The sequence below is a fragment of the Pholcus phalangioides genome, unplaced genomic scaffold (assembly GCF_987345545.1).
Source record: "Pholcus phalangioides strain wild (caught in Gottingen) unplaced genomic scaffold, Ppha-v1.0 ptg000029l_1, whole genome shotgun sequence".
Taxonomy (NCBI): domain Eukaryota; kingdom Metazoa; phylum Arthropoda; class Arachnida; order Araneae; family Pholcidae; genus Pholcus; species Pholcus phalangioides.
In genome coordinates this window covers 6054406-6081004 of record NW_028301619.1, presented here as the reverse complement: position 1 = coordinate 6081004, position 26599 = coordinate 6054406, and the positions used below count along the sequence as shown (strand labels likewise).

At 35.0% G+C, this 26599-nt stretch overlaps 1 protein-coding gene across 1 annotated transcript in view; it reads right to left on the bottom strand.

The window, feature by feature from the left end:
- Positions 1-26599, bottom strand: part of LOC149067618 (equilibrative nucleobase transporter 1-like) — a 39676-nt gene that overhangs the window by 11111 nt on the left and 1966 nt on the right. Inside the window, exons 2-5 of the mRNA XM_089252449.1 lie at positions 12849-12997; positions 12652-12698; positions 7304-7380; positions 1665-1757 (exon numbers count right to left, since the gene is read on the bottom strand). Coding sequence (XP_089108575.1) covers positions 1665-1757; positions 7304-7380; positions 12652-12698; positions 12849-12997 — 366 coding nt within the window. The remainder of the gene's footprint in view (positions 1-1664; positions 1758-7303; positions 7381-12651; positions 12699-12848; positions 12998-26599) is intronic.

Genomic DNA, 26599 nt, shown 5'->3' with positions numbered 1-26599 from the left:
CTGGTTACAGTGCAATACAACCTGTTTGGTCTGTTAACTAAAATCAAGACTTTTCTCATATAAAATAGGATATTGTGGGATTTGTTTCAACGAGCTCTACCTCCATCTTGTACATAATTTAAAAATATTAAAATTATCTTTCTTAAGGGGAGTTCATACCTTTAGCATGGTGAAAAACTATGCTCGAATAGAAACATCATTAAAAATACTATTTAACCATTGATTTATTTCAAATTTTTTTACACAGGTTCTTGATTGTATGTGCTATCTCATGTTGATATAAAGTTTTTACATATCTTGGATTCTTCAATTTTGTAAATTTTCAAAAAAAATGCATTAAAAACAGCTTGCACGCATGACAAAATACCATGATATCAATGTAATTGAATAAAAATTGATTCAAAATGAAGGAAACTGTTCAGTTCACATGAAATGAAGCAAAAGTTTGAGATTCCATTGAACCAATCTCGTTTAAAGTTAAATTTTAAATTTAAAAATTTTTGCAATTTAAAATTTAAAATTCAATTAATTTAAACTTTTACTTCATTTCATGAACTGAACAGTTTCTTTTATTTTCAATCAATTTTTATTCAATTACATTGATGCCATAGTATTTTATCATGCGCACAAGCTGTTTTCAATGCTTTTTTTTTTAATTTACAAAAAATTAAGTATCCAAGATATGTAAAACTTTATACCAACATAGGGTACCACGTACAAGAATATGTGTAAAAAATTTGAAATAATTCAATGGTGAAACTACTTTTAATGATGTTTCTATTACAGCACAGTTTTTCACCACGTTGTAAAGATATCAACTCTCCTTAAATATCTTAAATTATCTTTCTTATTAAAAAATTTTACTAAATAAGTATTTTTATGAAAACGACGGAAATAACCAAAAAAATTGAAACGTAATTATTATTCTGTCCAGTAAAATATTCATATGGTGGGGCTTTTATGATTCTCATCCTATAAATAGCCTTGATTGGACAAAACATGGCGGGTGCGAGCATTTTCGAAGACTCGTGACCAGGATTTATTAGACGGGGACTTACAATGCAGTCCAGTGAATTGCATGACGGGAAATGGAATTAATTCAATCGTAGTTATACATACAGGGTGTTTCAAAAAAAAATGCATCGCCAAAATGAAAGGGAAATTCAGGCATACGATAACAATCCGAAATCACATATAACATAGGTGTGCAAACGTTATCCGCAGCCGCTACAGAGAGTTGTTGCGTCACACCCTTGTAAATACACCTGGTTGCGTCATACAACTGGTATTTTTGAGAAGGTGCGAAAGTCCATGCAGCGTCGTTGTAATGCGTGTGTTAGTGCATCTGGCAAAAACATTGAACATCTACTGTAGTGTTCCTAAATAAGTTATTGTAGAAGGATTCTTCGTCGTCCTTATATTACGTATTGTTTTAAATGAGGTCTGCTGCTTCCAGATGACGTTTGTGCAACTATGTTTCTATGTGCTGATTTTGGATTGTTATCGTATGCCTGAATTGCCCTTTCATTTTGGCAATTCTTTTTTGAAACACCCTGTATAATACAGTTTATGGAATATAGAAGATTAAAACAATTTTTACTCGACAGAAATATATTCATTACATAAACGAATTTATGATAACATGAGATTCGTGTTATTCTTACTTTAGTGAAGATAAAAATGGAAGCGGAAGCTGTAAATGCGCCACTGTATAACGTGATTACTGTTGATCTACCTTTTGGAAATAAATTGGCGATCTGTAAACACAAAAATTTAAATCAATTTTTGCAAAAGAATTTTTTACTATATGAGCAAAATATTTTTGTTCATTTAATATAGAAATTTAAATAAAATATTTATATAAGTGTACGTGTGTTTTAGCGTGAACAGAAAGTGATTTGATACTGCTGGAATTGTCGGAACAAGTAAAACAAAAACCCGGTAAAAACGTCATCAATAGCTCAGAAAACAAACTCAGCTTTACATAGTACGTTCCTCAGACAGCCTTCTAGTATAGTATGTATGATTCTATATAAAGGATAAAAATGCCAAGAAATTTGTCAGATACCGCGTATAATACATGTCGGAAGATTGGTTCAGATCCAATTACTGGTCTTTTTAAAGACGAAATGTAGATGTGAAAGGGGATTTTGGTTGCCAAAAATGCTGCAGACGAAGAAAATCTCAATGGCAACCACAAAAGTAAGTGATGAAATAATTTTCTCACAGTGTGACCATGACTCCGAGTCACAGTTACAAACTCAGTAAGCGGTTGTCTTCTTGAAAATTGCCATCAAGAAGGATATTTTTTGCCAATTACGTGAGCATACTCCCCCCCCCCCCACAAATACAAAATAATAATAATAAAACAGTCTGACAACAGAAGATCCTTTCTCTCCCTCTTCTGTTGTCAGACTCTGAACAAAAGCTGACTCTGCCCACTGGCAGTTGATCGATTGGGGAGGGAAGGGGAGGCGGTGGAAAACATGTTTTACTGTAAAAACGACTTCAATGCAGTAACTGGGCTGTGAAATGAGAGTTTTCAAGAACTCGAGATATTTCGATATTGCTGAAATAAAGCAGATCAAGTTAGACGAGATATTTCGGGATTGCCGCTGTAAGGGTTAAATCTAAACAATTCACAATGACATTTCTCGGATGATATTACTATCACCAGCTTGTGTTTTTCCAGCCAATGGTTACAAAGTCATGTCTTCAGAGATTTTTGTCATCGGATACCATAGCAGCCATTCATTTCACACAACTTAGAATGTGACTCATTATAGAAGGCACAACTTTTTGTCAATAGAAAGAGGTGCAATATTTTGATACAATTTTGCAACATTGAGTCGTTTAAACAACTTCGGCGCAGTGGCTATCCATCTTTTTCGGAGCACGATACACAACAGGGTTCGCTACTCTGTCATTTTACACAAAAGTCTCGTTACTTTCTGGTTCATTTGGATTCAACTGTAGTGTGTCAGTTGGCCCCCACTCCGTCTCAGCCAACTTTCAACTCAACGTAACTTGGCGCTCCGCTATTTCCATTCTGATTATTTACAGTGATGCTCTTTGTCTAGTTACGGTACACTACACTTTAACAAGAAAGCAGCACGTGAAAATTTCACAAACTGCTCCGTTTCAGAGGTATCGTGATCCCCTCAGCTATAAAGATGACATTCATACTTCTCTCTTATTATTATCATTATTTGAAAATCTGATGAATCACTCATCTAATCTGTTCTGACGCGACCGATAAATTTTCAGAATGCACGCATTTCTCCTTATATTCACACATGGCTATCTTGCAACACTTGCATTAGCTACGTGCAGTTGATATAGAAGGTGGTCCCAATGATGTAAACTCGACCATGTATAGAATGTTCTGTAAAATATTAGTAATTGTTTTATCTCCATTAAAAAAAAACTACAAAACGAAACTTCAAGCTACTATGTTAGTAGCCTTGGACTACTAACCGACGGCACAACTAGAAATAGGAGCATACCTTGACCTTGTATTACGGCACAACGACAAAAAAATATCGTGAATGGATACGTTATATTTACCAACATCAGATCGGATACTGTAATAAGTTTTGTGTTTGTGTGCACGACCCTTGTTACTTCGTCTTTCAATGCCTCGTAAACTTTGATCAGTGCAGGACCGACCTCTCGTTCAAGCTCTAAAGTTCAAGTTTAGAAGTACACGGTCACAGAGTGCCCCACGACACAATATGGTGACTCCAGAAAGTTTTCAATCTTCGTTAATTGATAATAAAAATTGATTACTTTTCGAAATTTTCCAGCTTGTCTCGTCAATCAACAATAAGGACATGCCATTTTCTTCTTTGCGTCGAGTGTTAAAAAATATTGGGACAGTATAATTTTAGGCGGTTCTAATTAAATGTTGTGCTTGATTTCTTGAATATTCTTCTCTCTCCACAACAACAAGTAGTTGCTTAATGATTGCATTAACCTAACGTTTAAGTACTTTGTATATATATATTTTTATTTTTTTAAGAGCAGCACCAACAGAAGTGAGACGTTAACAGCCTGGTTACGCTCGAGCTGACTGGCGTGTCAAGGGCATTTCGATGACAGACAGACACGCATTACCTATAGAAGGCGGAACGTCTACTATTTATTGTTGAGATTTAACACTGTACGAGAAATAGAATCAGAAGAAGCTTTCGGTTGCTAACAGGCCTCACGTGTGATTCGAACTTGTAAGCTTAGACCTTGAACTGAAAGAGTATTTTTAGTATTGCAAATTAGGAATAGATTATAAATCAGGTGTTTTTATATTGTGGCAACAGTATCTGCAGGAATATGATGAAATTCTTTGTTTTGTTTACTGGGTAATATTGCTGTCAGAACGATGAAAACAAAAACATAATGTTTGTTTGTTGTCTTTAATAATAATACACAGGGTGATTCCATAATTCCCCTTGCCGCATTTTCCTGCGAAACCGTTGATCCTAGAGACATACTTCCAACTAAAAAACGGATCCAAATCACGTGTAGAACTCAAATACGTCACGTTGGAAAGGATTGTTTATGTATTAAAATACAAAAACTAACGTTTTATACGGACACCGTGTCCTCAAAAATCCAATAAGAAAGTTGTTGCCCTGTCTCTCCTGAAGCCAACAAAAGAATTTCACGTTTTTAGGTGCAGTATTCACTGACATATTTGAATTCAAAAATCGGAGGAAAGTTGGAAAAGAACAACATAAATAAGAGAAAGAAGCGTAGTTCGTTAGTTTTTGCTGTTATTTTCTCATTTTTCTCAAATTTTTGAATTCAAATATGACGTTTAAAAACGTGAAATTTTTTATTTTTAATGATTGCCTCAGAAAAGACGGAACAACAACTTTCTAATTGGGTTTTTGAGGACAGGATGTCCATATAAAGAGTTAGTTTTTTTATTTTAATAACCATGCAATCCTTTGCAACATGATTGACGTATCAAAGTCCTACATGTTATTTGGATACGTTTCCTAAGTGGAAGCATGCCTTTAGGATAAACGGTTCGCCAGTAAAATGCGTCAAGTAGAATTATGGAATGACCCTGTAGATATAGTTACCATCTTTTTGTTATACTTTCGCTGAAACGTGTTATGGTTGAAATCGAATAATGACTAAATTTTTTACTCAGTCTGTGGGTCCCAAGCCCCTGTTCAGCCGAATATGTTAATATTTTACGCCAACATTCCTAAGGGGTACGAACATAGAGCACGCTAGTTTCCGATTTTGCTAGTCGGCGTCATTACGGATTGGTTAAAAAACCTGAAAAGTTCTGGTTTTTAACCAATCAGCAACAGCGCAGAATCGTAGAATCGGAAACCAGCGTGAACTATGTTCGTTTCCTGACACAACTTGAAGTAAGTTCTGGTACAGCAAGCAGACTTGAATTTTTTCAACTGAAAACGTACCGTGCCTCGAATTTTTTCCTCCCTGTAGCAGTACATATAGCATATGCCTAAATGCGATCGTGTATATACAGCACCTACTTCAGGAGACGCTAGAGAGTACGCCAACCACGGAACATTTAAACAGACTCGTTTAACAATGTTTCAAATTAAATGTCAGATTTTAAAACATAGCCTATTTGCTTTTGAACATGTCTTGCATACATTATTTCTCATACAGGGTGGGCAAAAAGTCCGTAAAAACTTTAAAAATGACTAAAAACCGGAAAAAAAACTAAATAAAAAATGGTTTTCAGGGTTAGCATCGCTAGGTCTCGGTAATTTTTTTAAGACGGGAAAAAAATACCTCAAAGAACAGCCGATAGGTGGTGCTGACGTGTACAAGTCTAAGGAAATATACGCAAATAACCAACAGAATGCCTCCAAATCGTTTACTACAGCAGTATGTGTTCCACATGACCGCCACCACAGGGGATAACACATTGCAGGCGAGTCCCAAATCCAGCGACGGCAAAGTGTAGCAGGTCCACATACACGGTTTACAACGGTGAACTGCTTGTGGATTAGGAGCAAAGTTCTTATAATCGTCTCATTTGCATATTTCCACCGAAGTCGCTAGTACCAGCGCCACCTATCGGCTGTTTTTTTAGGTCTTAAAAAAATTCCCGTGACCTAGCGATGCTAACCCTGCAAACCGTTTTTTATTTCGGTTTTTCCGATTTTTATTCATTTTTAAAGTTTCTACGGACTTTTTGCCCACCCTGTGTGACTATTTATTAGTTTAATAACTTTAAAATTCACAGCTGTAGCTTACAAACATTTTAACCTTTGTTTCGAAAAATATACGAGAAACTTTTGAGCCATAAACTAATTACAAAGCCTAATTTTACACTATGCCTCTAATTTGCCTTTTTGTCTTCTTCAAGGTTAGACTTGATCATACTCATGTGATTACAATTGCAAAAAGTAATCTAAATGAAATGTTAAATAGTTTTGCCACATGTTCCATAAAACTAAGCGCAAAACATCCTAAAGTTTGTTTTAAAACATTTAAGTATTATCATTTACAATACAAAATGATTTTTATGCAAAATGGATGCCATCTATTTTTGCAATGATTATACTTCCCTACTGGTTACGTATTCGAAAATGCAATTTTTTCGTTAATCCCAAAATTACGAGCACAAAGAATAATATTTCTGCAAACACAAAGCTACCTATGTCTACAGATGCTTCTGTTATATGGACAAGGTGTGAAAACACATTAGCTTTAATTAATTACCTCTAATTGAATAGTTTTAATTAATTAGCTTTAATTGACTCATTGGCTTTCATTATAGATCTAACGATTTCATGATTCATGGCATCAAATCTATGTGTTTCTGGTAGGAACATATCGGGATCAAACCAAGAGAGAGAGAGGACTTTACAATGTCTTGATGAGATTAACATCAAAGAAATCAGGTAGGTCAATCCATTAAGGATTTTGCTCCCGGTTGCCACAAAATCAACAACGATTATTTGATACAGTTTCATGAACCCGAGCGAAAACGTTTGTGGAACTGAAGCTGAATACAGATGTTTCATGCGATATTTCTTTTATTCCGGCAGTTGAAGGTGAAAATTTCATTTTATATCAAAATTTTGCACATGCTTATAAAACTGTATCAATGCTTTACTGGTACCGAACAAAATGGAGACATTGTGGTGTGTAAAAGCCGCTGTATGCTCGTAGTGGTATCGTGATGGCCCCAGCTGGTATTTAAGGAACAGTGCTGCCACAAAAGCTTTATTAAATGACGATGAAATATATGTGAAATAAAAATTTCAATGATAATGTGAAAATTATAATACGTCTGATATTGTCTTACCTGCATATTTGCTAAACGCAGCGGCACTCCCGCAAGGCACATAAGTGTCAGCGCGGGAAATATTAAAAAAGGTGTGTCTGAAACGAAAAGAAAACGTACCATATTTAATAAACACAGACTCCGAATGAGAAGAAATAGAGTTAAAATGGTTCTTTTTTTTTTTCTTGTATTACACAGGGTAACTAAATTGTAATTTACTCTGAAACTTCACATAATACTTATTTTTCGGCATTTCATGTACACTAGCTTGATTTCCACCGGCTTATAAAATTATTTTTTAATGAAACCGTATATCACATTCTTTTAATACACGAAGTAGTTATGATAGTCAAAAGCAAGCAATCTAACGTGCCAATTCGTCTGTGGTTGTGGACCATCAGCTGACACCATGATCTATCCAACACATCTGTGTACATTGTGTGTCACTATGTCCTAATAAAAAATATATTGTATATTCTGAAACTTTGTAATTGGAAATTTTGCTCTATCGCCACCTTGTTTGATGCATGTGACCGGCTTAGGTACTTTACTATACTATTAGCTAAGTTAAATAGCTGTATCTTTCACCCTTCGCAAGTTATCCAAGGATTATTCGAGGTTGAAAGGACTTCTGCTATGCAGAGCCGCAATTATATATTTGGTTAGTCGGGGCAAGCTCGAATTATGGTGCCTCATGTAATGTTGAAGGAGTGGTTACAAAAAGAATTTGGTGCTCCCTCTGGTGCAGCGCCCTTAGCAGTAGACCTGGCTGCTCCCCCCACCCCGCTAGTTGTGGCCCTGTCCCGGTGCAACCCTTATACAAAAACAAATGAAAATTTGAATTGAAATTTTAAGATATCGTTTTGCAACAGAGTATGTTTAGAAACATTTATCCGTTACAATCGCAAAGAAACATTGATCCATCACAATATATAAGCAACATTTATCCATCACAATTGCTGAGCAAGTCGCAAATTATTTGTCCATTGCACAGAAAAATGTTATCTGTGACTATCATTTAGGAAATTTTATGGAGGCGATGATACAATGGCGTAAATCGGAAAGTGTGATCTATATACTAACTTATTCTTGCTATCAGTAGTTTCTTACACTCTTTCCACAACGTCAAGATTTCGAAGTTTCTAGACAAACCGATGTGAACATACCACATTAATAGGGTGCCAAAAAAAGACGGACTGTTTCAAAAATAGAATAGCAAGCAAACGGCGATACTTCCTTAGGTTATTCATGCAAGAGCATGATGTCAAGGCTTTCCGTTAGTACATTTTCTTATGTCATTATACAATGTCGCCTGCATATAGTGCTGCAGCACCGAGGCACTATATGCATTGGCCACCGTAGTCACTGGATCTCAATGTGTACGATTTCTTACTTTGAGGGCACTTTAATGTTAAAGTGTATCAACAGAACTCCACCACGCTTGTTACGGAACTGTAAAAAATCCTCATTCATGAATGTGAAGCCCCATACCAGTTGCGACGTGGCATATTTCTGCTAATTTCCCACTTCGCTTATGTGATTGAGGGGAGAGTGGATATTTCAAAAACATTGCGATGTTATTCCCAAAAGTTGTGCAACGGTTGACAGCTTCAGTGGCCGACTTTGCACAAGAAAGCGTACTAAAAAAATTCTTGACCTCATACATTATTCTCCAGTTAGAATAACTTTAATAACTATCACCCTGTTTGCTTGCTACACCATTTGAAAAACCATCAGTCCATTTTAGGTCGCCCAGTACCTTCACAAAAGAGTACTAAAATCTTGTTCAAGTCTGTTCGTTCCACTTACAAATCTTATTTTGATGATCCAGAGAATATCGATCTTATATTGGAACAATTTTGATACTTACTGTTTTTTCCCCATGGAATCACTACTGTGTGTGTGGTTTTTTGGATTATTTTAGAGCGTATATTTCTTTACTTTGTGAATGAAAAATAAATTATGTTTGTATTTTTGTTCATCTGTCATCCAGTGTGAGTTTACAATGTCTTCGACGGTGCAGCCATTATATATTCCAATAGAGGACCAACGAAGGAAAATGATTCTCACCTTTCCAATGGAAACAATAACCTATATCTCGCCAATACCTCGAGCACCACGTCTGAATATCGTGAAATATAAAATGCGTGACTTCGTTTCTCATCAGTTGTAAATATGAAATTTCACGTCCTATCATCATCATCGTCCATTGAACGAACTTACCTTTCCGCAAACATATACGTTGTGGGTTTTCGAAAATTGCGATTAATCCCATGGCAATGCGACCTCATGGATTTAGTTTCTTGCCATCTATCTCGTCAAAATTCTTACTTCCTTTTTCCACTCTTATTTTCCACGGGAAAAAAAAATTCTATCATGGAATACCTATGGTAATGAACCTATTGCATGGTAAAAATCAACGCGATGTTTTGTTCTTTCAAATAGCATTAAAATTGAATCGATGAATATAATTATGAGCTGTATCCAGATGGAAATCTTGTGAAAGAGTTTAGGATTTAGACATAACGAAAACCAGAAATGAAATCTCGACAATGGAGAAAGGTGTCGAGTTTTTCTTGAATCTGACATTGAAGGTGAAACCGAGTTTTATGTATGGAAAAAAAGAAAAAGAATATTTTCGCACATTTTCTATTCGACTGATTTAATGAGCTCCAAGCAAAGGATTAAGTGGAACCGCGTGTTTTTACTCTTAGAGGGGGGGGGGTGATGAAATGATTCCAATGAATATGTGGAAATCCGTTAACGAGTATCAGTGACTTCAATTGCTTAAGGCAAATGTGATAGGTGATCAGTGGTGTGTGTGAAGCAGCCAACCAAGAAAGATCCGAAAACCGTAAATAGCGGGTGAGTTGTACAACTAGTGATAGTGAAAAAATTATGAAAGACACCAAGTCAAAATCGAATTACAGACAAAATTTACCAAAAAAGCAATTTTGAATTTTTTTTCAGGACTAATTCTAAGATGTTTCAATAGTTTTTAGTTTAAATTTACGTATCACAGCTATACAGGATGTTGCCTTGAAGTGGTGACAAACTCGAAGGGGTGATATTAGGCGTCAAGAAGAACAAAAATTGCCGTAGAACATAGTATCGCAAACCACGTTTATTCGGTGAAAATAGCAAAAATACTTATGAAGGGTGTGACGTCTAGTGGGACAAAAGAGCCAATGATAAGTAGAAAAAACATTTATTTGACAGCATGATTACAACACAGCATGCAGTGTAAAAAATAAAGTACAATAATAAGTACAAAATATCCTGTAATCATTTCTCTTCGTCTACTTTTTGACATTGAACTGTGCGGTACAGGTTGTATATAATCATGCTGCCAAGTAAATGGTTTTTCTACTTATTGGACATTTTGTACAACAACGTCACACCATAAGCATTTTTGCGATTTTCCTCAATTAAACGTGGTTTGCGATACCATGTTCTATGGTAATTTTTGTTCCTCTCTCTTAATGCTTAATATCATTCCTCTGAGTTTGTCGCCCCTCCAATGCAACACGCTGTCTATTGAATTTTTTCCAAGTGATGAAAATCTGCCATGAAAATTTTTAAAAGTTTCAGCAACGTTATCTATTGATTGGTTTCGTTTCTTCAGCACGAAACGGATATCAATATATCTAATATCAATGTATTTGAAAACATGTTGATGCAGAATGATTGCTAATTTTTACTATAGACTTTAAGGGGTCTCCTACATTTTAACATGGTAAAAAAACTTTCTTATATAGAAATATTATTAAAAATATTATTTATCCATTGATTTATTTTGAATTTTTAAATACAGGGTGTTCTGTTAATGGACCGACAAACTGAGAGGGTTGTTAGTAGGCATCAAGGGGAACAAAAATTGATATGGAACATGGTGTCCCAAACCATGAGAGGGTGAAAATCGCAAAAAACGCAAATCGATATTACATACCCAAGGAGGTGGATTGGACGCGCGGGACCCGTTGCTTGGCCTCCACGTTCACCGGATCTCAATCCGTGTGGCTTTTTCCTATGGGGTCAACTTAAATCCCTCGTTTATGCGACGCCTATGGACACACCGGAGAATCTCATAGCGTGGATTATCGTCGTTGCGGCAGACATCCAAAGCATACCTGGTATCTTCGAGCGCGTCCGGAAATCGTTTTTACGTCGTTGTAGACTGTGCAATTGACGTCAGTGGCCGCCACTTCCAACAACTCTTGTAATAATTAATTTTAATAAATCTTTTTGTAGTTATTATTGTGCTTTTTGTCGTTCCAGCGTGATGTCGAAGCCTGCATGCGTTTTCGCGATTTTCATCCTCCCAACATGGTTTGCGACAACATGTTCCATTGCAATTTTTGTTCCTCTTGATGTCTACTAACAACCCTCTAAAAGTTTGTCAGTCCATTAACAAAACACCCTGTATATTTAATTTCAGTTAAAGAGAGGAATTCCTGTAAGCTTCGGACCGCTCAAAGTAAGGTGCTTTGCATCAGTCCGGAGTTTTGAGCGGTTCTATCTATCTATCTGTATATTTAATTGTGTATGCTATCCTATGCCAGTACAGAATTGTGATACATATTACGCCCGAGTGGTGCAGTGGTAAGATGCTGGTCTTCCACTATGAAGATTGCCGTCAAGGTCCACGGGTAGGATATCAGAAAGAAGTTCTTTCCTGGGGCTACCACCGAAAAAGATGGTGCTTTCATTTCCCACCCAACTCCCCCATTTAGAATTTGCTGTATGGCGATATATGACCATCGTTAGTGAGCGGTAAAGCAGTACAGAATTATACATATCTCCAATGCATAATTTTCTACAAATTTTCAAAAAATTTCATTAAAAACAACTTGCGCACATGATGAAATTACATGAATTTAATTGAATAAAAAATGGTTCAAAATAAAGGAAACTGTTCAGTTCATAAAATGATATAACAGATTGAGATTTTATATCGACTCAATCTTATTCAAAATTTAATTTTAAATTTTAAAAGCGTTTTGAAAAAAATTTATAGCTTAAGTACTTATGAATGGATCTTAAATATTTTTCGACATTTTATGAACTTAAGTTTCCTTTATTTTGAATCAATTTTGTTCAATTTCATTGATGTCATGTTATTTTTATCATGCACGCAATCTGTTTCTAATGCATTTTGTTTTAATTTTGAAAATAAGAACTTAAGTATTGAAGATATGTACAATTTTGTACGTAGATAGCATAGGATAGCATACACAATCAAATATATGTGGTGAGAATTTGAAATAAATCAATGGATAAATAATATTTTCAATAAAATATTTCTACATAAGAAAGTTTTTTTACCATGTTAAAAGGCAGGAAACCCCTTAACTATGAAACTTACGTACCTGCTGTGGCTACAGACAACAATATTGTCCCTGACGTGATCAATGCACTGTTAGAGAAAACAAAAACAAAAATGTTATTAATGAATAGTTGAAATACAAAATATTTTTAATGTGGTTACTCATTATGATGTGTGATGTAGATATAATAATTCTAAAAATTGAATTTATTGATTGAATTTAAATTCTTTCAGACTCACTTTAGAAGCAGCCTTATGATTCTTAGGCCAAGCTTGTCAATGAGGAAACCCCAGATGAAAGCGCTAAACCCAACACAAAAGATGCCAATCGTGTACGCTAGATTTAACACTTTGTCTTGTGCAACACATCCCAATGTGTTTAAAGCCGGCTGAAAATAAAAAAAGAACAATTTCTAACAAACGATCATGTGAGTTTGAAATTAAAACTTACCAAAATATAAGCCATTTGAAATTTAAATAATTGATTTTCAATGACGTAATTATTTTTGTGATTTAATATTTTTTCTTCATAGCGTGCAATATAGCAATATAGGGCTCATACTAATATAAAAGTTCAGCATCAGAAAAATAGACGCTCTCAATATTTTACAGGGAAATAAAAGTATAAGATGGGTATGGCTATTACTTGTATGATTCTTTAATATCATTATATTAGAGTATCATAAATAGTCCATGAATAAATATTTGTTTCCCGGGAAGATAGCAATGCGATTATTCACTTGCCACTGTATCTTCATTGAGTTACCTATTTGTGTGTGTTTTTTTTCTATTATGCCACCGTGTTTATTTTTGATTTCACGGAAGATGGATCCGAATATCGATTTCTTAGTGCGTGTTTGCCTTCAGTGATGGCAAAATTCATTCGAGCTAATTCATAATTTGTCCTGGACCCTTCCGTAGCATTCATCTTTTAACTCTTGCCCTCTATGCATCTATTTCATAATTCATTCTTCATTCTCATGTAAAGACATTCTTCCGATTTCTGGGGCTTGGTTTTTCCTGGACTAGCGTATGCCGTAAGGTTTTCGGGACCATACCTACACGGGGACACGGACTTGGTTGAGGGGGTGTAGAGAAGAGCGACGCGTGCTCTTGTTGGCACAAAAGGCTTGAGCTATGAAGAGAAACTTGATTTCTTGAATATGTTTACACTGGAAGAACGCAGGTGCCGGGGATATGATCGAAGTGTTTAAAATTTTCAACGGGATGGATAAGATGAAACATGAGTTATTAATGCACCGTCAATCAACTGCTTCGACGAGGGGACACCAGTATCGATTGGTAAGGAATAATTCTAGGTTGTGGTGTCTCAGGAAGTTTTTCTCTAATAGGGTTTTTGATAAATGGAATAGCTTGCCTCCAGGGGTCGTAAATTCTAACACGATTGGCGCATTTAAAAAGAAATACGATAAACATATTGGGATAAATCGAGAAGCTATCCCTACTTAGAATAAGAGACAACCATGGTCTTTTTTATGGGCAGTGCATTATTTATTACGTATTAATTATTATATTTTTTTCTTGATATATGCTCTTATATTGGGTTGCTGTATTTTAATTGTATTTGACATCCATATTTTTTATAGCCTTTTTCTTTTTCAGGCACCTCGTTGAGCAATTTGCCTATTGTGTCCTTTATGTTTGTATTTGTATTTTTGCAGTCTCTGAATGTGAATGAACTAAGAATCGAGAAAATAATATCGATAATGATTCCGATATTTTCCCCATAAAAAATGAGAGCAGCACCCAACGCGTGATGATGATCTTTGTCTGATATGATAATGTATAAAATAAATTATGCATATATGGTAGGGCATAGTCGGCATAAAACTTTTTCTTAATGAAGCAACGTGAAAACAAAAATGAACATAGTGACAATACACGTAAACCACACTATCCACAATGATGACTAAGCGTATGGATGTGAGGACGAGATATTAGAGACGAGAGGAAAAATTGGTCCATAAAAAAAAGAGGTTCATATTTGGCTAAACTTCCGCGTTTTAAGATTGAAAAACATTTGTGTTTCGATCTTCGCTAAGTCATATTCTTAAGACTGGACGCGGCGCCGGCTACGCTCGATAGAAGGTCTTTAACCCACGAGAGGTTGGACAAGGACTTACGTAACATTACGTCATAGAAATCCATGATATGTGAACCGATTTAGTAATAATCTGTAGCCTAAAGATAATGAACAGCGAATCCCTTTTTTACGACAATAATTTTCCTGATTTTTTTCTACTTCTAATCTTACGCTTTTAGAATTGTTACACATTAAATATAAACCTGTTTGATTTCTTTTTATTGTCTTCTTTGAAATTGAATTTGTGTGTGTTTTTTTACGAATGTGACTCTTCCTATTATTATGGAATGGTCTGGTTAGTAATAGAGTACTGTAAAAAAGTTCCGGAGCTTTTATTAGGAAGCAAAAGGGACAGATATAATACCTGGAAATGAAAGTGTTTCATTTTCGAAATAGTAATTATTCATTTTTGCCTGGGTTCGTGCATGGTGTCCAACAATCGATTGATGGTTTTCAAAATGGGACAGCAAGAAAACGTGACAGATATTAAAGTCATTCTTGCGGAATGTTAATAAGTGAGGAATTTGAGCTACGTCATTCATGGTGCAAGGGGTTGTATAGTTATTAAAATAAAAAAATGGACATCCTGTGCCCAAAAACCCAGTTAGAAAGTTTTTGCCCTGTCTCCCCTGATGCCAAAAAAACAAAATTCCACGTTTCTAAGTGCAATATTCGCAGAGATATCTGATTTCAGAAATCTCAGAAAAGTTGAGGAAAAAAGCGTGGGGTGTTCCCACTTTACCGCATACCAACTCCGGTCATCATACGGCAATTTCCGACCAGTGGAGTTGGGTGGGAAATGAAGGCTCCATATCCATCGTTGTTCTTTTCAACTTTCCTCCGAAGTTTCGAATTAAAATATCTCAGTGAATATTGCACTTAAAAACGCGGAAATTTTTGTTTTGTTGGCATCAGAAGAGACTGTCCGGCTGTTCTCTTATTCTCGTAAAAATGTTTAGTTTAATTGTTTTTATTTTTGAGTCATAAATCCGATTATCGCAATGCAGATTATGTATGTTCGTATATCTGTAGTTCTTCTTACCCACATCATGTTGGGCATAGACAGCGAAACTTCAGGACTCGGGGTGTTTGGGTCCCCCCCCCCCAATAAATTTTGTAAGAGGCTTTAGCCCCCTTTTCAAGAAGCCATGGATATATAATGTAATTTTATTGTACAAGCAGGTTCTCTCTCCATGGGACGATCCTTAATCTCGTACACATGGGGCGTCCAGCAACTATGCCCAAAGATGAGAAACGAAACAGAAAGGCATTGAATAGAAAGTCATCACATAATTATTATTTTAAGAGTGCCTACACCTTGTAAGACAAGCCTACAAGACCATCATTCATAAGGAAATTATTGTTTAAAAGTTGGGGAGAAAATTTCTCTGATTGAGAAAACGAAATAGAATTCCTTTAGTTTTTGAAAAGCGCTCGCGCGCGTGCCGCGTGTTGGCCACCCCTGCTGTATACGTATATATAGTAATAGTGGGGAAAAAATTTTCCACTTGCCACACACACATTTGTGAGATTACAATTTTCCGCATCATAATGTAACGAGATAAATAGGAACTGTGTGATACACGCTCTCATGATTACGCTACCTATTTTTCGATGATGGTCACACATAATGAGCTTTTAGACCACAAAAACTCTCGAAGCTGAGAAATAAGCCAAACTTACGGTGACGTTCAAAGCTAATATCGATTTTCTGCCTTACTAGAAGAATATGAAAAGTATCTTTTTCTCGATAGGATGTTGTCCATCGTCGAATTAGAAATTGTGCGTGAGTTATTGTTATCTTTACCTAAACATAAAATGTTAGCCTCGCATATCAGTCCTTTTGAGGATTTCTAAAGAATCAAACGTTAAATCATATTTTTAACAACTTTTCATTTTAAGTAAGCTACTCGAGATTCGTCATTGGCTGTAATAGTAATTACTTTGGCCTCTGTTCCGAGATCCTATAGAAACTATTTTCTCGTAAACTGGTATATCTACCTTTAATAATTGCCGCTGCCTTTTTTTTTTCCTTTGGGTTCTGTTGATTCAAAGACGTTTCGGGATAAGGAAGAAGCGGAAATCAAAGTTATCACATGAATAACGGGAATTACAGCGGCAACCAATAGAAATAGCTCTGGTTATCTAGAATTGCTGAATTCGATCTGGATTGATCTAATAATCCCTATTTAAAGGGCGATTTACGATCCAAACACAAGGGCACATATACATAAATGGGCTTGAAAATGTCGTCGCGATAGGCCGCCCTTGAACAGGCCGAACCACATCTGATCTCTTTCCTGTTCATCAATTAATCAAAAGGAATGTTGGAAATGTGTTTGTCCATCTCTTGAAGCTTTGAAGTTGAATGGAATTTTATGTAACAAATAACTTTTCCCTATACTAAAAAACAACTTATTTTCCTTTTTTTCGAAAGCAAATTAAGTTTCTGTGGATTATTAGGCACATTTCATTCGACTACCGTAAAACAATTACGTAGAATTTCTCTGCCGACGTCATAACTAGATTTCAGACTATATAGCAAGCCATAGCCTAAAATAAATTGTTTCTGAATATTTCGTCTACAACTGCGGTGAACATCTTCAGTAGACATAAAACAGGAGCTGATGAGATTTATATAATTGTACAGCAAAGATTGAGTCCTGGTCTATCAATCAACCATCAGAAGATGCTAAATTTCGAAACTAAAACATTAATATTTAATTGCCATATTTGATGCGTTGGGATATCTTTTCTTATCTCACGATCGATGTCTTCAAGATGACTTGCAAATGATATATGAAGATTTTTATGAATGTTTTCCTAGAACACATATCACGTGTATCTCTGTTAATGCTCCGATAAAAATAATACCGGAAAAATGACACGGTGGGCTTCAGAAGTTTCTTCTGTACACCAATAAGTAGTCAGGAGACAGTCAAACACAAGGAGCGGTGTGTACGGTTATTTAACATGGTCTTCCAAACGCATTTGTCTCATCGCAATTCCCGTTCTCAGAAAAAAATGCAAATGCTCCCATCGCCTCCCTTGCCCATAGGATCATTGGGGATGCACTCCATGTTGCTTCAACCAACCCGAAAAAGTTATTATTTTAATTTTTGAACACCAGAGTATATATAAATGCAAATAGATCTGCGTATAAATATGGAAATGAATTGTCACAATATCTCTCTCTCTCTCTCTCTCATTGATCGTTTTTTATCACTTCATATTCATTTTATTCATATAAGAGCTGATTAGATCGAAAAATCTGCAGGGTTTAAAATGAATTCCGAACGACTTTTGGTATTATGCACCTACTAATTTCGCCCCGTCCTGTCGAACCGTATTTAGGAACGAGATTACTTTCACAATCGTAAAATTAAGTGAAAAGTTCTAAAGAAAAGATGTGTCTTATATAAAATTTATTTTCTCATCTCTCTAAATACACTAATTTTACCTCAAAAACTAGAATAATTAATTCACAATCGATTAAATAATGGGTCTTCAACACTTTGGTATTTGATTTTGTTTTGAAAGTGTCCATATGTGCCGGATGTAGCGAACCAAACTTTCAGTCCCTAGAAGTTTGTTTGACTTTTTAGTAGATGGATGTTCTAAAATATGTACTTATATGTCATTAAACATATAAAAATACGACATAAATATTTTTCTTATTAAATAGAGAAAACTTTTTGGTAGAGCAAGTGTTTATAATTTTTTTCAAAAATCTGGTTATAGACCAATGACTATTTAAAATTGTCTGAAAGTTCTTAGACCGGGTTAGGGTGGTATTCACCGATACTTTGTTTAAATTATAGCCACAATTTTTGGAAGGAGATCGGCATGGATTGGTCAAAAACCTGAATTTAACCAATCTTCTATACAAAACTTGTGACTATAATTCAAGCCCTGTTAGTGAATACACACTTTTTGTCATACAAAAACAAGCTATTTCTACAAGGAACGCGTGGTCGCAAACGACTGAAGATTCCGAGATAACTAGCATTTTCGAACGTGTTCACCAATTCGTGCGTTAACTTTGTGAGCCGTAGGTTGTTGTGAATAGCAAGAACTTTAAAAACAAAATCTAATATCTCACTCCCGCTTCTTAACTGACACAACTCAAGAAAGTTTTCATCTAATGATGTGATATATATATACTGTGTGTTTGTTTTTAACATTTGCATTTTGGGACCATATTTTTTATGTTAAAAAACGACACTATTCGTAGTTATTGTTTATAACATTTTCAATAACTACCGCTGAGATGCTGTTTTCGATGATAACAGAAATGCATACCGTATGTTAGAAACATGAACAGTGTCATATCACTAAATGAACGATATCTTATGTTGTATCTTTAGAAGCGGATCTGCGATGTGGTAAACAATAATGACTGAGGCCTTAATTGCAATTTTAATTTTTTTGTGTGTTTGATAACCCTGTGTTGTACACACTCATCTCCGCATTGCTTTTTTATTACTTTCTGTAACTTTACTACCCTACGAAGGCATTTGCGAAATTTTCTTCCTCTGTAAAAAGTCTTAAACCGGACCACTCTGTATATTACACAGAAAATATTCGTTAAAAATCCATATCTCACAGATTAAAACTTACGTAAAATCTTTTCTTGTCTGAAGAGAATAAAAAAAAAGTTACGCCCAAAATCCCAGAACTAATAATGAAAGGAAACATTATTGAACCGTTTTTTGCAAAATGAATTAGCTCTATTTCTATGTGATTTGAGTTATACGTTAGCTTTTGTTGGAAAAAAACTATTTTGTTAGGTGCAAAAATCACGTAAATTCAAGATTTGGTTTCCAAGTTTCTCAAGTATTAAGCTAGGTGTCTTGTGTGTTTGGATCTAAAAGAAGGCAGGTCAGTTGGTAACCCTCATTCTAGACAGGCAGCATGCAGACCACTGAAATCTAAAAAGTATGAGAATTAGATGGAACCAGCCCGAAAAAATATAATGTAATTTTGCGAAGGACTGAAAGTAGATAACACGATCGATGAGTCATAGATGTCACCAAGGATGACTTCGACCAGTAAAAAAAAACTATCTTTGCCATCAAAAAATCTTCACTTTGCACTTGAAAAATAAAACTCTACAACAGCGTTATGAGTTTTTAATGCAAATTCATTTTTCCAGAAAGTCATTAATCATAATTTTGCAGCAAAACGAATGTAGCTCCAGAAATTTAAAAATATGCTCTGTAGCCCGCAGAAGATATTTTTGTAGGCTAGTAAAGGCAAATCATATGAAAAACGATAAGCTTGAAAAAAAAATTGTTGGCACAACTTTGAAATTTAAAAGTTGATCAATCGATTTACTGAAAATTTATAAAAGTGAAACTACCTCCTTTTTACAACAAACTATTCAATGGTTGCATTTCGTTCCCAGGGCCGCAACTAGGGGGAGAACAGACGGGTCTGGTGCCCGTGCGCCGAACCAGAAGGAATGCAAATTTCACTCTTTCACCCCTTCTTAATCATTACAAGGGGCGCCAAAATTGAATGCTTATCCCAGCTAACCAAGCATCTAGTTGCGGCCCTGTTCGTTCCTACATTAGATGTAGCAACATATGACAGACAGATATTCTCCAAATAATGGACAACCAATAGAAAATCTGACCAAATTTTTTGACTAAATTCAACCAATGGAATTCCCTGCTAATTTGCATTTAAACATAGCGATTAAATAGCTTGTCCCATCAGTCAAATATCTGAGCATTATATTTATTGCCTTTTCTCATTGACTTCAATATGTCTCAATTGAAGATTTGACTCATTTTCCATGATCATTTATATATATATATATATATATATATAGTATTACAAGAAAGGAAGGCCTTCGTTATAAGGAGGGCAGGAAAATGATTTATACATTCGAAAGACTATTAAGTTATAAGACTAAAATACAGTGTACCACAAGCAAAAAATAGTTCAATCACTGCGAAAGGATGCACCGAAGGACGCAGAACAGGAAGTATCAAAAGAATAGAATTGGTTAAACGAGTCATTTGCTCAGCTCTGCAACCGGAAGTTTTCGTCTGCTCTAGAGTAATCTTTCATGTCCATTATCTGGACCTAATTTCTCATGAATAAACAATCCTAGATATCGCTGAAGAGAAAGTGCGAGAAAAATCAAAATGAACCAAACAATCTTGTTTGTATGTTTGTTAAAAAAAAAAACATGAAAATCATCTATCTCTCAATAGAAACGTGTTACCCTAATTTTTATTTAAGCCATAAAAAGTATTATACGAAAAACTTCATTGAGCTATAAGAAGAAGCAACTGGATTTCTTTGCAAAACAGTCTTCAATTAAAGTTACTGACAATTAGGTTAACGCCATTTTAATTTTAACGCCGATGCAATTTTTTTTTTAATATATGCTTCTTTAAAATTATGTATCTTCGTTTTATCAAAGCAAAAAGAGATTGAAAACACCAGAGTAAGCATCGCATTTATATATAATGGCATCCTTAGCACCTGGGTGTGCCCAAAAAATAAGGAGAATGTCCTCGCCGAAAATTAGCTACATGAATATTAAGATACTGAACTAGGTGTAAGTGCAGCTGCGTAATAAAGCCCATTTATGATATCGTCTAGATGGAGTTCCAAGAAAACCCTTTCGCTTTTGCGGTCCTTCAAAATATATCAACCTATAATTACCTTTCACCTTGAAGGAAATATCATCTGTTATGAACATACGTGTGGTTGTACGATACGCATTGCCAATATGTGTGTATTCGATACACAAGAATGCAGTAATAACGATGTCAAACTGATGGTCAAACGTTTAGGTACATCAATCTTCGAGCCCACTCGTCTCAAACATGGGTTATTGTAGACGTTCGGAGTTGACTTTGAGCAACACGAGGAGAACTGATTATCCCTGACCAGCAAAAAATGATCCCGGTGCATTAAACGAAATCAAATATGTGATGGAACAACCACGTAATGCGAAATGGTTACTTTAAAATTCCGGAAGGTTCGATAAAAATTGAAGTTATATAGCAGAAGCAGCAGGCGAGCTTCCTTACATGCCTACCTTTCCTTTTTTCTCTATAAGTATAAAAACACGTTCTTCTCATCTCAGGTTAAATATAAGTCAACAAATAGATCATAATCGCTCGGTAATAATTTGTTCAGAGAGCATGTCACGTACCCATAATGGTTGCAACTGACGACTACCAACAGAGCAGTGTAAATGATCAAGTTGTTATTAACTTGTCATAAAAGCAATAAATCTTTTTGGCAATAATTTCTGTGGACTTGAGCAACTCGCGCTAAAGCACATGTACCATCCTCTTCATCTAATAAAAATATTATATAGCCCAAATTATGTTATCATTATTAGAAAGATAGCGAACTAAAGCCAATGTTAATTGATATTAGATTACATATTACCCGCATCGTTTAAATATCATTCGAAAACATAGTATTTGTACACACCTTTCAAGATTCATTTTCACGATTGCTAATATAGAATTATCACTTTTCCAATGATCAAAGCGAAACGATAACTAGTGTTTATGATGTTTTTTTATTAAAGAAGATTTAGTTATTATGTAAAAACATTGATTATTTTCGGTTCATCTCTTTAGCTTTGAAGAGTACGATCTCCTGATAAAGTCCTCTTTCCTCTCATTACCTTGATAGTAGGAATAGTATAAAAATCTTTGTTCTATATTATTAATTACAGTCTTGATATCTGTCATTAAAAAGGAATATAGCACATCGACATTTTTTATTGGAGCGCAAATGCAATATCATAACTACTTGTAAATCCGACAAAAATTCTGAAGATCGATTCCATAGTCCAAAGTCCATCCGAAGTTCAGAACCCAATGCAACAGTTTAAAAAACACGTAAATTCGGGTTTACGAAAGAACTTTTTGTTTCATTAGTACGTGAAGTCCATATAATAGTTTCGGATATCCGACATATAGGCTTCACGTTAGAATTCCAAAATAACTCTCAAGACGATTCGTATACTCTTCTCAAGTCTTCGCTTTGTAATATTAGGTGGAGAACAAAATTCTTGCCAGAAATGATAGGTAGCACCAGACGAGCTTCAATAGTCGTGTTTACAGTCTAATTTGCATAATCGCGATCGTTTTGGAAAAATTGAAATGTGTTCTAGTAGTACGCGCAAAATTTTGTTCGTTTTTTGCAACTTTTAGGTGTAATACGTGACGTGTAAAATGTCTGTTGAAAACCCTAAAACTCATCACATCATTTGGTTCCACTGAAAATCCAAACTTAGTGCTTTCAGGGCTGCAACTGCAATAAATTCCGTCTCAGGAGAGACAGTGCCAGAACAGTAAGATACTTTTTCTACTATGGAAATTCCCCTGGACAATCCAGATGGAAATTGCCCGGTGCGAGGGCAAAAAAAGTCGCCCGAAGCATGCTGACACACAAGATGGTCATGTCTGTATCGTGGGATCACCATGGAATAAACTTTTATGAGTTTCTTCCAGAAGATATTTTCTTGCTTTCCTTTCTGTATTCTTTTTTTTCCAAACAATAAATTTCTGGCAAGAACTTTGTTCCCCACCTAATAAATGACTGAGTAAGGAATGAGAATCACAAGTTTTGTATCATGCCCCCGAAAACCCGTTGATATTACAGATTATTTCAGAAAACTTCAGAATATTCTTATGTGTTTCTTTTATAAAACTAGTAACGCTGAAGAATTTTTTATTTCAAGAATGAAGTATTCTGGGCTGACAAATTGTATTTGTGTTCTTATATAAGTATACTTTTAGAAAATATTTTCTACCCGAATTCTCTCAGCGTTTCCTAAAAACATCCGGCCAGACTTTTATTTTGTGCTTCTGAAGCGATAAATATTCTCCATCGTGGTTTTCTTTTTCGTCTGCCTACGAATACTTTTCCTAGTTAGAAATCTATTAGCAAAACTATGAAGCAATTCCATAAACTAATGAGAAAAATATACCACCAAACATAGGCATACGCAGAATTTTCTCGAAGAGGGAGGGGGGTTACGTTTTTTCCTGCAAAATAACACTATAATCTAGGCTCGGGGGGGGGGGGGTTAGAACCCCAAACCCCCCCCCCCCGCCCTTGCGTACGCCAATGCCATTAAATGTATCAAAATCATTCAATACTATTTATAATTTGTAGTCATTTATTTTTATTTTTCCATTAATGTTACGCAACGTGTCGTGCATATTCCTAGCATTATCTTTTGTAACATCGTTTATAACAACATTTAAATCATTAATAACATCGATGTAAGTCTCTAAGAAATGGGAAACGCTCTTAAAGAGGCGTTTTTCCTTGAAATATTTCTTCTAACTGTATTCTCATTTTCCTCATTCGAATTCCCCGATATCCGTAAACTTATCAATGTCATATTTATCAAATTTTTGGCATTGCTTTGCTAATTAGTTAACATATGTTAATTTAATGATGATTACGGAAACCGTTAATGGAGTGTCTTCTCAACAATAAGCGTGGTGATTATATTCACCGTAAACAAGTTAAATGCAGGGTAATTATCATGGGAACTTCATAATACTTACGGTCATTTTATGCATTTGGATGGCCTAATGAGCCAATTTGAAACGACAATACAGGAACACTTATACTCAAGAAAACGATTTGAATTAATGAGAGTTGAATTGAATTAGATGTGTGTTTATGGTATGAGACTCTGGAAAAATATTAGTATGAAAGATAAAATCGGCATCAATACAGTATGTCTCTAGTTTATGCAATTTCCTAAAATGACGTTTATAGTAAAATTTCTTTTTATAGAGTTTCGTCTAGAAATATGCGTCTATTTCACCTCATGTAACAATAACGTATCCGTCAGAACACTTATTCATTTTCAATGTCTAGCACTAAATATGTCATTTCTATTTTGAAAGGTTCGTTCAGTCAAGCGAAAAATTGAAACAAACTAATGTTAAAAAACCAGTTTTAAAAAACTATATTTATGTTGTTGTTTTTTTATCCTGCATGTGCAAACTCCAATATACCGAATATAATTATCAGAACAATTCTTTCATGTAATATGCAAGTGCTCCCCCCCCCCCCTTACTGTATAATCCAGAATTTCGCAATATTCCCATGTCCTCGGTCGAATCACCCAACGACATCCCAATTTAAAAAATTGTTGCGGAATTATGACATTTGACCATTCATTACAGATGCAACAAAAATCAACGACAAAAGAAGACTCGCAGATAGAAAGTGAGTTTGTGAGGTCGAATCGTGGCATGGATGGTTGAAATAATCACTTTCGACGTTCCAGATGAGATGTTTCCTTGGAGAATCTCGAAGGTAAATCCACCACATACCAAGGCCAAGGAATTCTTTTCTTAAATTAGTATGAAAGAATAATTGTATGTATTATCAGTAGGGGAGCAGATGCTGTATATAGATTAAGGGAGCGCAATTATATCAGAGATTTTTGGTATGAACAAACTTTTCGCGTTCGAAATCTTAAGATCGATTTAAAACAGTCATTGCGGTAAATATTTCAATTTAATTTCAAGCGGATCACTGAATTCGATATTCCGAATCGGGTTTTCACCACCGAAGGAATCCAATCACACGTGACAGTGAAAATCTGCATACTGGATTTCAGAAGTATATTATGTCATATGTTATTTTTATTTTGTTGTCTATATAGAGGTATTGGAGTTTTTTCTTTAGCGCTTGCACTTGACCTACTAGAAAGAGAGTTTCTTAAACACTTTCCAATAAGAAACGTTTCGGTAACTCTTAGGACTGTTTCCTTGGCTACAGCTAGCGCTACTTATTTGCTTACTCAAGTGTAAAATGATTGCAAATTATATAATAGCACACCACGGATGGTGTTATACGCAATTGCGGTAAGCGAATAATAAAAAATAAATAAAACACTAGGTCACGATTTAACCCTTTTTAAGGAATAATGTACTAAACATGTTGTGTTCTTCCTTCGATTCGAAAAAAAAAATTGTTTATATCAGTTTGGAGAAATTCGCGATTACGAAATTTAATTCTTATTTTGTATTTCTGAATTCAATACAATTCCTGATTGATTTACTATTTTATTTTTGTTATTCTGAAAGTGGCTATATTTTTTTTTTTTGGCTGCGGTTAGGGGCACCAGACAAAAGATTATATTAGCGGAAATGTTTCGGTGAGAAACGTAAGATTGCCAACGAGGCGATTCTTCTTGCAAAATCATTTCTTTAAATCAGGTCAAAACTGAAATAACTCGATAATATGTCTACACAAATATATGAAGCCGCCAACAAATTAATATCATGTTTCTATTTTTATTCTATTTTATTTTGCAATGTGATACAGTTTTCAAATAGTTCTTTCAAAATTAAGTTTTTTGATTCTGGATATAGTTAATGAATTCTGATACATGCATTGTAATTTTAATCATTTCATCGATTCACGTATTTAATTCTTATTTTGTATACAAAATGCCTAAAATTGACGATCGGCTAATATTTACCACCGGCCATGTTGAATTATGATTCCTTAATACTGCCGTGTTTTTAATTTTCTGTCTACTATTTCACCTCATTATTTTAAATTATTTTAAATTGAAGTCATGAAAAGTTTCTAACGATACGTGAAAATGTACGCAGTCCCTACATATTACAAGTCCCTACCATCATTTTGGACACCGGTTCTATCAATGCTCAATTAATTACCGTTTACTTAATTTATTCTTTGTTTGACGTATATAAACGGGAAAACGCATTAATACTGAAATAATTAAACATATGAAAATGTCTTGTAACCAAATTAACTTCTTAGAAGGGTGTTATATAATTATTATGTAACAGGTTTTCATAGAGACCAGTAAGAATTTCAACACCAAACTCTATTATTTATT